The sequence below is a fragment of the Rhinolophus sinicus genome, chromosome 16 (assembly GCF_057876585.1).
Source record: "Rhinolophus sinicus isolate RSI-liver-muscle chromosome 16, RSI-T2T, whole genome shotgun sequence".
In the NCBI taxonomy this organism is placed as follows: Eukaryota; Metazoa; Chordata; class Mammalia; order Chiroptera; family Rhinolophidae; genus Rhinolophus; species Rhinolophus sinicus.
Window position 1 is genome coordinate 146,748,577 of NC_142516.1, and position 14,702 is coordinate 146,763,278.

Here is a 14,702-nt window from a genome sequence, read left to right on the forward strand (position 1 = left end):
CACCTATGAGTATCTGAAAGACACCTACCACCAAAATAAGACTGACTTGCTTTCTCTTATTTAGTATTTATACATTTTAAAGTATATGAAGGAAAGTGATAAGGAAATTATTACCCAGAATAGGATAGATTTCATAGTATATTTAAAGTTTTATCTACTTCATGCTATGATGCCACAATTAAATTTCATAGCATCTTATACTAAAATATTAGAGGAATACAAAAAAACTAATACTTAGATTTCTTTTACACATAAAATTTCTGATCCTTTCCCGTGAAGTTTCATCACTGATGACTTTAAATTGAAACTATTTTTACATGAGTATAATTAACATTACAGATCTTATTTTATTTTGGATATAGTAATAACACTATACTCATGAGTTGCAACTAGTATTTGCTTAAAGTACAACATATAATTTAATTTCTTACTCATCTTTTGCAACCCTAATGAGAATCGGTTACCTACATCTAAAGAGTCAAAATGTCCTGGACACGCCTAAATACAAAAATGTATTTAAATAACTAGAAACTTAACTGGATGTGATATTTGAGAGAAAATTAGTTGAGCTCAGGAGTCACAACTTTTAAAAATCTTATCAGTTCCTAGTATATGCTCATTATGTGACAAATTGGCAATCTTTGGAAGTTGATGCATCTTTGGCCACCACTTGCCATTTCCAGATGGCTTTTATGAACAATTGCTCCTCACCCCTTTGTCCTCAAACATATTGCTTTCTCAGTTTCCTATTTCTGGAGCCAACATAGCCTCCTCCACCCTCCAGGTGGGAGATAGTTGAACTATTTAATCAGAAATGAGGAAAAAGTACCAGTGCTTAGCACCAGAGCTGGGTAGGGGTTCTCTAGGTATGCAGAGATTTAACCCTATTTTTTCAAAGCATGAAGAAGCGAAGGTGTCTCTGACATGGGGGTGGGGTTGGGAGTGTGCAAGATTTGGACTATTTGAAAACCAGTATGACCGTAACAGTTTACGTTTGGCAATTAAGTCTCGCCCCTACCACCCCTGTACCATTTCCTATCCCTGTTGTTTCCATCATATAACAATGTAATTAGCATTATTCTTTCCCATTCCTTTCTATGGTCAACAACATAATTCAAAATGTTAGTTTTCACTCTTGGCTATTATAATAATGTTTTCATTGTTCTCTACGTTTAAAGACTTTTCTCTTTCCATTTATTCTAATATCAATGACTCTGAGTTTTCTATTTGGAAAAGCCAGTTCTGTGCTCACCATTACCTGCCAAGCACTGTCCACAGTATTTTTATTTTGTGTTGAAAGACTGGAGGTAACAGGGCTTTTCTCTTTAGTGGTCACCTGCAGTCATGGATTCAGCTACTGCTGCTTTCTGATAGCTCATCTCCCAGCTACCAATGTCCTGTCCCCCTCTAACCACATTTTGTGACCTGTGGCTAAACGATGGCCATGAGGAGGAACTCAGGGCTGAGCTGACTGTGAGCCTCCCTGTGATGACATGGACCACCGGGTGACAGGGGACATAATGCACCTGGGATTTGAGTGGACCTAGATCCAGGACTCATTGAAAAGTAAGAGGTACAGCAGTGTGATGGCTACGTAACGCATCCTGAGCACCAGAAAACCCCAAAGTGGTGTGCTGCACCATCGTGGTAAGGCCCCTGTGTTCTCCTGACCCCAACAGTTGTAGTCGCTCCCCAACAAAGGAGGTTCACCCAGAGTTCTCCAGGTTCTGCCAGACATATCAGCAGCATGAGGACCAGGAGTCAGAGCAGAAGGGCAAAGAGCTACTAGTCCTCCAGCCAACCTGGAGTTGAGAACCCCCAATACAACACTGGGGATGCCCCCTCCTTCCACAGCACCATCCACAGCACCAGCAGCAGCAGTAACAATAGTGGAACAAGAGAGAACCAGCCAGAGACATCAGCAGGTGGCTAGGAGGTTCCTGGACTTTATTTTAAGAGGGCTCTGCCTTAGGCCATCCAAGAGGCACATGGAAAATGGAACAGAGTAGAGCACATTTAAACTGTGGATGGCCAAGGCAGAGCTACAATCAAAGACTCCAGGAAGGTCAAGCCTGGCTCCCTGCGTTTTAAATGTTGAACTCAAATATGTTGGGTTCCAGGGAGCACAGCCATGTGGTGGGGATGATTGGCCAGAGACTGAATGCAAACTGCTGCAGGTGGCAGTATTGCAAGAAGTACACACTCCTTGTGCAAGGAAGCCTGGGTGAGAGAACTTGGTGCAGCACATCATGGAGGTATGTAAACTGCTGTGGCATTCTCTGCATGGGATTCACATCAGGAGGGTACCTGGCATTTCTGTGGCCTTCAGAAGCATCATATGCACAACTCCTAGTGAGCTTGGAGGATGGACTAGAGGCCCCTATGGGACAAGAGAAGGGGCCCCCCTAGCTGTAGGCCCACCATTTGGCCCTCACCTGGGTGAAACTTCAGAGGCTGGACTGTTTTTCCTGGGGCCCTTCTCCTCTTCCCTGCTCTTATTTTCTTCCATGTTTGTGGGAGGGAGACAGTTTTTATTAAGGTACTTGTTTCTTCCAAATCTTGTAATAAACTTGATGCTTCAGATAGATGTATTGGATACACTGTTTTGCGTCCTCCCTGCACAGAATTGGGGCAACACATCCTCCAGTTTAAGAAGCGTAAAATGATGTAGTACTTGGACTTAGTAAGAGCAACTCTGCACCTTTGCATGCACTGCTCTTCTTTCTCTCCTCTTCCCTTGGCTTTGAACACTCAGCTACCTTGTCCATTTCTCCTTTATGGCAGGGTGGTGTTGGTTGATCACATAGCACGTTGCCTTCTTTCTGGGTGTTCGATGATGTCATCAGGAATCTTCTCTTTTGACCTCTTGACTTTGCTTATTTCCCTCTGTGCTGGTATCATTCTCAGGTGGTCCTTCCCTTTACGAAAGCAAGATGGCCACCTGTTCAGTTTTCTATAGACACCTTTCCTCCTTCACCATGCATTTCTATTAATTCACATTTCCATGTTCTCAAAAGAGCTATACATAGATTAACATTTTCATGAATTTGAATTTTTATATTTCACATTATGAATTTCATAAGAGCAAAAGATAATCTCTAATGTGATTTATTAATAGCCAAAATATATGATACACAAAATAACACTAGTTAATATCTACGAAAGTAACAAATATATACATATTCAACTCTCCTATCTACCTTTTCTTTCATTTTTATAGACAAGGAAAAACAAAGGTTATGGAAGAGTTTTTCCCATTGCTGATTCTGGAGAATCCTTATTTGGATAACAGTTAGTGCTAAATGCAATCACTCTAAGAATTTCAATTACAGCTGAGAGAAATGCTTTTTGTTGGTATAACAAGTAATTTAGTCCCTGTAATTTTTGTTACCTGGACTTCTTTTGATGCTAAATGAATAATGTGTTCTGCTCAGTATTTGAGCTTTTATGTGTACTTCTTTGACATAAGACAGAAATGAGAGTCTAAATCTGCTTTTCTATGAAAAAAATCTGCAGAATATATATTTTTAAGTGTATAAATGAAGTTCCTAAAAAGTATGTTCTAATTTCAGGACTCCAATTTCATGAAAACGTTTTCCCTAAATATGTGGTTTCAGGACAATGTTAATAGGTTTGAGGAGAAGCTGTCTAATGATTTAGAGGACAGATTTATTCTCAGGGTTACTTAGTATGATACTTGGACAATAATAATTTTAACTATCTCTTAACAATTATATGAGAATTGAATGAATTCATGTGTAAGAAAATATTTTCCAGCAAAGCACACTTGGATATAAGTAGATATTTTTCCATTATTCTCTTGTATTACTAACGCAACATTAATTTAAGGCTCCAATCCATTCAAGCAGCAATTGAGAAAAATCTATCCATTGCATTACTAACAAACCAAATATTTTCTTTCTTAAAATAAATGAATTATTTTCATGTTAAGATTGCTCTTGGAGCTTATATAACTAATGGTGTTGACCAAGAAAGCAAAAAAAAAAAAAGAGACTGTAACTTGTCTTTTGTGTTTTGGAGAGGAGAACGCCTAAATGGCCAAGTCATTTTGTTTAAAAAAATAAGTAGTTTTGTCTAACTATTTTGCACAGCAGAAAATGATAGCTTTGAAAAAGCAGTACTAACCAATTAGAAAATACATTTACCATGTTTTGATTTTCTGATTTTGGCTCCTTACTCTCCCCGACTGACTAAAGAACAAATTTACAGGTAATGCCCTGCTGTAAGAGAAGTTTCTAAGCAATACCAAAACTCATTGACCTCTTTTTAAAAATATTTTTTAGCCTGCCATATTCTAGGAAGCATGCAGATACAATAATGAAACAGGAAAGTACAGTGGGTAGCTATTCACTTGGAATAATTTGATGTTTGAACTAGCGACTATGAATTAGGATGACAGGACTCTTGGCGTAGGAACTTACCTTACCTCACAAATTAGGATGGGGTGACACAAGGTCAAGCCAGTGAGAACCCTTATAAAGGTCTTATTTTTCTTTTCCCTTTATAAAGCCATCATTCTTCTACCCAGCCTTAAGTAAGATGATTTAGAACAGACAGAAGAATGAGTCCTATTCCAAAATATAGTTTCTTATTTGCCAGGAAATGTGATCCTTGAAAGATAAAGCACTCTTTTCCAAAGAAAATGAGATTTGCAATCTTCTTGCAGCTCTCTGTCTTTATCAATTTAAGAGTTAATGAGAAATAGCTTGAGAATTTACCCATGTGGGGGCCTAAATATGTCATGGAAAACCCCACTGGAACTCTCAGTACCAGCAGTACTATACATCCCCCCCTTCTCAACGGTGACTCTTGACCTTGAATCCCAGACAAGGCTTGAAATCCAAATTTCCCTAAGGACAGAGGCTTCAAATCTCCCAGTTCCACCTGATTTGAAGTTTCCCTTTGCCAAGATCATCAACGTATGAAGATACTTTTATTAATATATCTGTTGGCTGGCGACTCCCTCCCTTGTGCCTTGGAACCCAACTACTCTATGCAAGAGCCAGAGTGCTAGGGAGCTGTGTGCATGTATGTGTATGAATGTGTGTATACAATTTTAAATTGGAGTTTGAAAATACTGTTTAAAATCCTCCTATATCAAAAAATAAAATGCACAACAATAACTGGAAACATCCAGAATGTGCAGTAACAGGAAAATAGTTTAATAAAGTAATACATCCATATTATATGACATCACATGCCTATTAGAATGCTTAATCATGCATACTATTAAACTAGAATGAAGGCCATGATATAGTCTCAAAGAAAAAGCAAGAGAGGGAAAAAAACATGGCTGTGCATGTGTGTTTATGTGTGTGTGTGTTTATAGCACACATATTTATATAACCATGGGAAATATGGAAGTATATACCCTGAATTCAATATTAACTCTGGAAGCTATGAATAAGACTCAGACTAAAGGGGAATCACATCACCCACATATTAAACTTACTTGAATTCAATTATATGTGCATATAAGGTATATATTAGGCAATAAAGGGAGGTGGAATAATAATTTCAATAGTGTAGAGATTCTGTCATTCCATTCAGTGAGTGGAGGCCCCACATGGGAGTGAAATGGGAGTGTGAAAGTGATATTACCTCCGTGGGCTGAGGTTTTTGGTGTGTATCCCCTGGTGTAAGCATCTCACCAAGCTGAGTGGCCCCAAAAGAACAATCCAGCTAACTTTCATCTAATACCCAGCCAAAAACCAAAAATATCTTCCAGCCATGAAGTAAACACTTATTTATTAGTATTTACTGAGCTAGATTAACTAAGAGATTGTGTAATGAACTCAAACATGGACGGAGCCTTCCTTAAGAGATTTGTCAAGGCAATATTTACACTTCAAATGTCTGATCTTTGTGCTAATGTAGAACCTGTTCTCTATGAAAATGCAACCCCACTGCATTAATTTTTATTCACACATATATGATGTTTGGCTCTTTGTAGCAAACATGCATTGCTTTAATAACTTTTAAATATATAATATATGTTTTTATATATTTTATATATATTTTATAATATATATATATTTATATATATATTTATTTAAATATATATATATTTTTTTAAATTAAGTATTTAAATATGTAAACAATTTTTGTATTCTCTCTCGTAATTTCATTTCTGGTAACCAGATGTTTAAATATTACACTACCATTTCCTACACACAATAACTTCCTAAAAACTGCTAGGCAAAAAAGGGGTATATGTTGACCATATTAAGAGGTACAGGGAATATATGTCCATAACTGGTCACTTAGTTACTAGTAATACATTTAGAGCAAAGACATGTTCCTTTTTTTCTTAGACGAATTCCCTTAGAGATTCTAGGATTCTAGGTTTAAGAACAACAGTAATGATAGCTGACATTTAGAGTGATATTTATGTGTCAGTTATTCTATTAAGTGCTTCATGTGTGTTATCTTAACTTAGCAATAACCTTCCCCAGAGTGTTATTGTACTTATACCCCATTTTAGATGTGAGCAAACTGAGTCTTGCAGAGTTTACCCAAATCGCTGAAGTCCACGTAGTAAGTAAACTGGCATGGAGCCCAGCCCTACTGGGCTAATGAGCTCAAGCTCTCAACCACTATGTATATTCTACTCTTGCCCTATTTTAATGGATTTGAACTTTCTGAATAAAAGCATTATTTTAAATAGGGTTGCATTTAGCTACCAATAATAGAAAACTCCAAAATGACAGGGCAAACAAGACATAAGTTTATTTTTCTTATGTACAAAAGCAGTCTATAAGCAAGCAGTCCAGGGCTGGTGTGGCAGCTCCACAAGGTCTCTAAAAAAGCTAGGTTCCTGTCTGGTGGCTCAGCATCCTCATAAATGGCCGCCACATTTATCTCTTGATTCAAAAGGGCTGCTGGAACTCCAGGTGCATTCCAGACAGCAAGGAAGGTACACATGCAAAAGAAATACCTCATTGAGAGTCAGCTCGCTATTTACATCTTTTTAGCCACATTTAGCTCTAAGAAGGGAGAAGAGTTGTAAAACTGGAAGTTTTAAGAATTTAAATAATCACTCTTCAAACTTGTATTGTTTACATTCCTGTGATTATACAACCCCACCTCTAATGCCTCCAGATCATTCATTACTATTTACTAAATACTCAAAACCTTGTGAAAGTGAGATTTTTTTTTTAATTTTGTTTTGTATTGTGTTGTTTTTCCCATTTTTGTTCCATGAAAAAAAAAACTTAGTTTCAGAGAAATCAAATGACTGGCTCAGAGTTAATGATACAAAACAAGTTAACCTAAGTTAACAATTCAGACTAGTTTCCCATCTAGTCCCAGATCTCCTGTCAGTAAAGTCCAGACTCTTATTCTGCTAGCAATAATTGTTCATTTCACAGAAATTCCAGACAAAAATAAGTGTATTCTGTACTAAGAACTTTTAAACATTGATTAGGAATTACATGGTTCTTAATCCTGACTTCTTTATTTCATCAGCTCTACCATAGTCCCAGTTAATGACTTACCATCTTACTCCTCCTTGGGTACTAAATTGTATTGATTCTTCCTTTCAACAGTGTTTAAAATTCATAATATTCTATCCTTATTCTCTCACAGTACGACTATAATTTAAATGGCATCTAAACCGAGTTCCTCCTGATCAAATGTCTACCCAAACCTGCCATGCCCTCAGGCACCACATTACTTTTCATGAGCCACTAAATATGGCTTCCATATTCAGCCACTTCATAGCTCCTATATGCTATTTAACTGAGCACAATCTTCATTTCCATGTTCAAAGTCTTCCCCAATATGCCCAACTGTAACTCTCAATATGCCTTCTACTTTCCCCACAGCCCTAAGATCCAGCCAAGCCAAACCTAGAATCCTTCACTATTCCCTAAATATACCCACATGTTTTTCTGTCTCTAAACCTTTGCTTAAATTTTGATTCAGTCACAATTTCAACAGCCCCCGTTTTGAATTAAAAACCTCCCAGAAGATTTATGTCAAGTGTTGCCTCTTTCTCAAGAACTCTTAACCACAATATTAAATTCCTGCCGTAATAGATCCCTCATAGAAATTTATAGGAAGTATGTCCTGCTTTGCATTATAGGTATTTGGTATTTCTCTTAACCTCCCTACTCAATGGAAAGCTGTCATGTGTTCCTCAACTTTATACGCCCTTCAACAGCAAACAGAGATATACAGCACTTCATAAGTGTTTGCTAAATTGAATTCAGTTAGTTCTTCCTAGTTACTAAAACTGCAACTCTTTTAAGCGATATATATATTTCTCAAAATCAAAAGTGATTAGAAAAGATTTTTAACAAACCAATATTTTAAGTGAAATCATAGCTGTTCAAGAGGGTTTCCAGAGATGCCTTGAAATATTAACTGAAAGTATGTTTTTATGTAACCAAACATTTTACTGTTCTCAAAGACATATATCACCAAAATTTGGTTACTCCTTATTAGAACATTATACCCACAGGAATAATTGTTGGGCCAGGCTTTATGCTATGGAAGTCTAAGGACGATGTATGTGCCATGAACAAGTAGACACTGGAAGAAATAGACCACTTGTGATCACGTAAACATAATCACCTTCAACCAGCTCAAACTAAAATAAGTATGTTTCTTGTGATTCACAGTGTTAGAATCCCAGTGGACTTAACTTTAAAAGGGCATGGTGTATCTAATACAGCTGCTCTGAGGCTGGGCCAAAATAGCTATCCTTGCTCAACCTTTTGAGCTTTGGATCAATAACAACAGGCCAGACTACACTAAGAAAACTAAATTGCTTTCACTGCGTCAAATGTTCAACAAGCACAAAACCAGGCTATATCTCTATCTCTATCTCTCTACCTCTATCTCTATCTCTATATCTATATCTATCTATCTATCCATCCATCTATCTTTCTATTCACATCTATCTATCTATCTTTCTTTCTTTCTTTCTTTCTTTCTTTCTTTCTTTCTTTCTTTCTTTCTTTCTTTCTTTCTTTCTTTCTTTCTATCCTTCTCTCCATCTATCCATCCATCTGTCTATCCATACTAGCTCATCTTCTGTGCATTTCTGTAATAATATTGTTATATACATATACACATATTAATATTTATTGAGCACTGACTTTGTGCAAAACACTATTCTAAGTGTGTTACATACAGTAAAGCTCACCACAACAATTCTGTAATGTAGTTAGTTATTATCCCATTTTACATATGATGAAATCAAGGCTCAGGAAGTTTAAGTAACTGCGCAAGTTGACACAGCTGTTAGGTAGTGGGGCTGGGATTTAAATCCTGGAAAATTTCCTCCAGGGCCCATAGTTTTAGCCATTCAATGATACACTACCAGAGCAGGATTTCGTTTTCTTCACAGAGGTTGGGGAGGTCCCTGGAAGCTATTGTATTTCTAGAAAGACCTACAGAAACATTATAGAGGTGAAGGCCCCGGTGCACATAAAAACATAAAAGACAGCCTACTATGTTTGTCTTACTAGCTATGATATTGCAACTATTTCTTGAAGATGGAATTGAGAAGCTACACTTAAAGCACAGAACAAGCAGGCAAGCTGGCAAGGCAGCCGGATTGGCTGTGTGTAAGGATTTCCTCACTGGCCAGGCAAACAGAGCACTCACAGGAGCAGATTCTGTACCAGGCCCTGTAGCATAGACCTCGAGGGGTGTCAATCAGAATGATGAGAATGGAAAATGAACACAGTTGTTTCATTCAGCCTTGAAATACAGTGAAGCAGTTCGCCTTCTACAGGAATGCACACATAAGCAAACAAAACCATGGATGACTCAGTGCTGCATATTGTATCTGGGAGGAAAGAATGCAGTGACTAAGATGTTACGGGTAAACAACAACTCACTTTCCCTGGGAGATAAACAGGAGCACTATATACCACAGCATTCCCTCTGCGTAATTTTGCAGAAAGGAACCAGAGAAGCTTCTTGAATAGGGGAGTTTTATCTCATGACACCCATAGCTAGTTTCACTGGTTGAAGACTGCATCTTACTTCTTTTCCAATGAAAGAACAATACAAAATGCCTTAAAAAATGTGTTCAGAAGTCATGATACTGAAGAGAACTTGCCAGAGGCAATAAAATCCAGAGAAGCTAGGTAGAAGTTGAATTTGGAATGAAATATTAGACAATACTTAGCTTTCATTCCAAAGGGCTGCCCTTAATAGTACGGCAGCTTATGGGGCTGACGAAGTTAAAATAACAAGTTGTGGCATTCACTATTTTTAAAGGGTTGAGCCGCAGCCTTCACAGGGTAAACAAATCACATAGAAACATCTGTGCCCCTCTGAATTACTGATAGGACTATTTTTTCCAGTGCCAAACAGCCTGAATATTAAGTATTCGCTCTATGCACTTCTGGGTCCAGGTGCCAAGAAAAAAACATGTTGCTATAAACTCATTCTTGATCTCTGCGTGTTAGTGTTGGACGCTTATTCTTAGCTACACTGTGGGTAAAATAAGTTGTGATTTTTTTTCCCTACAAATTTTACACACCCTGTTTGGAATGCACTGTGTTGCCCTTGTACTAACGAAGTTCCTGTATCATTCACAATGACCTAATCGAGGTTCTTGGTTTTAAGTAAATGGCATGTTGATATGAAACTGGTAGAGGTGAAGGGTGTTCTCTGTGAAGAAGTATCTTGACCCTTTCCAATATCAGGACCCAAATCACTCCTTAAAAATGTGCAAGGGAAATGAATTTATTTTCGCTCCACTCTTACAAATACCAAGTTCCACTGCAGCTAAAAATTTCAAGCATCTAAAACAATATGCAGGCAACCGCTTCTAAATAAATACAGGCCTGCTTATTTGTTCTGTGCTACAGATTCTGATATGCACTTATGGATGTGAACTATATGTCAGATATGAGAGGGAAAATCAGAGTTCCATACACAACCTGCCCCCTGCCCTCTGGAATTTAGGAAAATATTTCTGTGTTTCCTTAGTGAAAATAAAACACAAGCTTATGTCCTGCAACTATTATGATTAACATTTGTGTTTGGGGTAGAAGAGCCCATCAAAATGACTCCATTTGTGAGAAAGTTGAAAGATTTAGTCTGTAATAAGGAGCTAAAATAGAGGCAAGTGAAACTTGTAATTAAGTGAATGGATCTTACAAATATTTTTTCCACTTAAGTTCAGCCCTAGGGTGGAAGAAAGTATTATAAGACACGCTTCTGGAAACGACTAGCAAAAGAATACCTTCACGGGTGGCAATAACTTCCTTGATGTCTATGTGAGGAAAGATTTGTCCCCACCCTTCTGTCCCAGGGGAAATGACAAAAACTGCAGAAGGAAGTTCTTCCTCATTCCCACGGGTGTCGGTGTGTCACGGAGAGGAGACAGAGCCCTCTCTTACCTGCACAGGTGCTCCCGTCGTAGGTCTCGCACACCCACTCGTGGCACTCACACAAGGGCCCGAAGTACACGCCCGGCTCGCTCACGTGACAGATGCAGACACCGCAGTCACACCGGCCCCGGCCGTGGCACAGAGTGCCCCCTGGGGGCTGCCCCGGTGCCCGGCACCGGCGCTCCGATTCGGCCTGGGAGAGCCTGCACAGGGCACCAGGCCCGCTTCTGCATGGGGTGACAAACCACAGCAAGGCCATGGTCAGGCACAGACACTGCCCTTACTCCTCTGAGCCCATGTTTCCTCCCATTGTCCACCCAGGTAGCAACAGACAATCCCTGAGGCCCCACATTTCTCTGGGGGCCAATCTCTCTCTAGGAGAGCTGTGTTATCCCTGACCAGGGCCTATCACCTGAGAAATGGCCATGACCCAAAATGTCTAAGTGGTGACCTGCCCACCTAGTAATAGGACCACCTTCCAGTTGGACAGAGGTGATCCAGCCTGTTCCTTGGCGGTTTGTCACTGAATCTTATATGCACATTTTGATTAAATACAAATTAGTCCAAAGTATGACATTTAGCTGACTTTTCAGTTCTCATTGAAAAGTCCATTGCTATCTGATGGCCAGAGGCAGTTATTTTATATGACAGAAGACATAAATATATAGAAAGAGCTATACATACCTATACATACTATGATAGCGTAGGTAGGGCATAATGCTTTTCAAAGTTGCATTAAGCAGTGCTTATAAACCATACTTTTAAAACGTTTAGTTTTGCAATGCACCTCAAAGTCTCCTATAAAATGTAATACAAAATGTAATACAGACACATGAAATAATTCTGCCTGACAGGCTATGAAAACATATAGATACACATAGGAGTATCTATAACTCATTGTAGAAATTCCTCCTGATATGCATTGGATAGAAGGAAATTATTTATTTATTCAATGATTCTATTTTTCTGATGTAAAAACAAAAGGACAGAGGTAAAGTAATACACAGGATAGATATAAGTAGAAACAGGAACAGGTTGAAAACAGTTTATCCCATGTCCAACTTCATAACTGCTCTTGGCTGAGGGCAGCCATCCTGCAAACTTGAGCCCTGCCACGCAAAGCAGGGCAGGTCTGTCTTAAAGAATAACAAACCAAACTTACCTCAGAGATGGCGAGAAGCTTTGAGGAACAGCTGACAGCCCGGAGAAGAGGAGGGAGGAGGCCAGCAGCAAGAAGTTCCTAAAGCCTGCAGGACGCATGCTGGGCTCCCAGGCTGTGGAGGCGAGCTGTGCTTCTGCAAGGTGGGGCTCACAGTGGGAGGCTGCAGGAGGGAGAGGTACCACCAGCAGATGGCCAGGCAGACAGACCCACCGACACTCAGGCGCGCGGGTCCAGGTCTCTACCCGGAGCTGCAAGTGCGTTGATGAGCTGCCTGCGAGGATTTGGGCAGCGGCACCGCTCTGGGCGGGGTGCTGGTGCCAAACCCCTCAAGTGGAGAGTCTAGGCAGGAAAGTAATTAGAAACAGTTGTACAAGCAGATGGTTTATTTTGACATTAAAAAAGAAATGTCCTGTTCACAAATTTGAGAAAATCGTTTCTTTCCTCAAGTACAGGCCCCAGAAATATTTGACAGCAGAATATTTGGGCTGGCTAATATTGAAGGGACAGATAAAATAATCCCCAAGATGGGAGGAGGAGGGGGAGGCTGGTGATATCAGTGTGAACACTTGAGTAGGAAATTATTCACCACATGCTTTTGAAGAAACTACTATTTGGGATATGAGCTGTGGGGTGCAAGCAAAATTAACAAACAAAACTTCTTCTTGTACTTTTTATCCCTTGATTTAAATTGTGTCTTGCATTTCTTAAGCCTTTAAAAAGCGTGTTGATTCTAGTGGTTCGAACCAGTAGTTTATCACACCACATTTTTTTCTTGACTTGAGGAATTCAAATTGTGGTTGTCTCGAATTCACCCCAGGCTTCCCCGTGAATCAAGTAAGAGGAAACAAAACAAAATGTCTGATTACAGTATCAATTGCACTGAAAATTCATCAGTGTCATTTGTTAAGCACCTACTATGTGCCCATCACTTAATCTATTTGATCTTTAGTTGTGACAATAACCACACATTTCTTTATTCATTTAGCAAACATGGATTTAACATCTGTTAGGTATCAGGCTCTGTGACAGAGAGAGAGGACACAGGGAATTAAGGAAACATGATCCCTGATCTGGGAATCCAGTGGGCATTTAACCAAAACAAAAACAAAAATATAAAAGGACAGAGGGTTGCAAATGCAATGAAAAAGGACTGCAATTACTTCCAGATTAGCTAGAGGCACCTGATTTAATCAGGATGGTGGCACTTGAGTTAAGGGATAAAGGATGAATAGAAATCAGTTGGGTGGAAATGGGGAAGGGGTGGAAGAGAATGGGGAAGGTTTCTTATTCCCATTTTAAAGTTCAAGAAATTGAGGACAAAGAGTGACCTCTTGCTCAAAAGTAACTGAGCTGCTCAAAATCACACAGGAAGCTAAAGTGAGACTTCAGCTGAAATCTGTGGGACCTCAAACCCCACATACTGTCCCTTATATTACGTGGTCATTTGGGGAAAGTATTGTGGAAGGTTATATGAAAGAGAAGAAAGCATTCTTCCTTTGATCTAAGAAAAGCACTTTAGATGCAATGGTTCCTCGTGAAATAGAACCATCCAAGCTGTGATTCTCGGGCCTTAAAATAAGGAATAAGCTATAACAGGATTGGATTTTTCCCTATCATTTACATCAACAGATATAAGACCACCCCAACATTTGCTGGCTGGGGCAAGAAGGCAAATGAAGATCCTCTGAACAGAGCCCCTTTCTCTGGATTCCTCAGTCTCCATCTGTACCAGGAGGGGGTCTGACTGGGGCACATCCCAGCCCGCGCAGCTAAGCCTCCTCCAAATTGCTGACCCTTTGTCAACGCTTAGGCACAGACAGGCACACACTGGTGGCTGAATCTACCATGGGGCAGCTGTACTGGGGGGAGGTGTGCATAGGCAAGAGAGAAGTCTAGGCAGGAAATTCTTGGAGTCCTAGGTTGCTAGAGTGTGGTTTAGAAGGAGTGACCTAGACGGGCTTGGCAGGTTCCCTGGATCACATGAACTACTCATCTTGTGGGGTGGGGGCGTGTCAGGAAGAGAGATTGTGGAAGTAACTAGAGCAATCATTCTCGAAGTGAGACCTGTGAACCAGCCGCAGCACCTAGGAACTTGCTAGAAATGCAAGTTCTCAGGCCCCAACCCCAGACCTACTGAATCACAGGGTACATTTTAACAATAC

At 39.5% G+C, this 14,702-nt stretch overlaps 1 protein-coding gene across 1 annotated transcript in view; it reads right to left on the reverse strand.

The window, feature by feature from the left end:
* ITGBL1 (integrin subunit beta like 1) overlaps positions 1-12,839 on the reverse strand; it is a 189,742-nt gene extending 176,903 nt beyond the window's left edge. Inside the window, exons 1-2 of the mRNA XM_019754218.3 lie at positions 12,541-12,839; positions 11,388-11,605 (exon numbers count right to left, since the gene is read on the reverse strand). Of these exons, the coding sequence (XP_019609777.1) occupies positions 11,388-11,605; positions 12,541-12,638 (316 nt within the window). The 5' untranslated portion in view covers positions 12,639-12,839. The remainder of the gene's footprint in view (positions 1-11,387; positions 11,606-12,540) is intronic.
* Between the last annotated feature and the right edge of the window lie 1,863 nt (positions 12,840-14,702).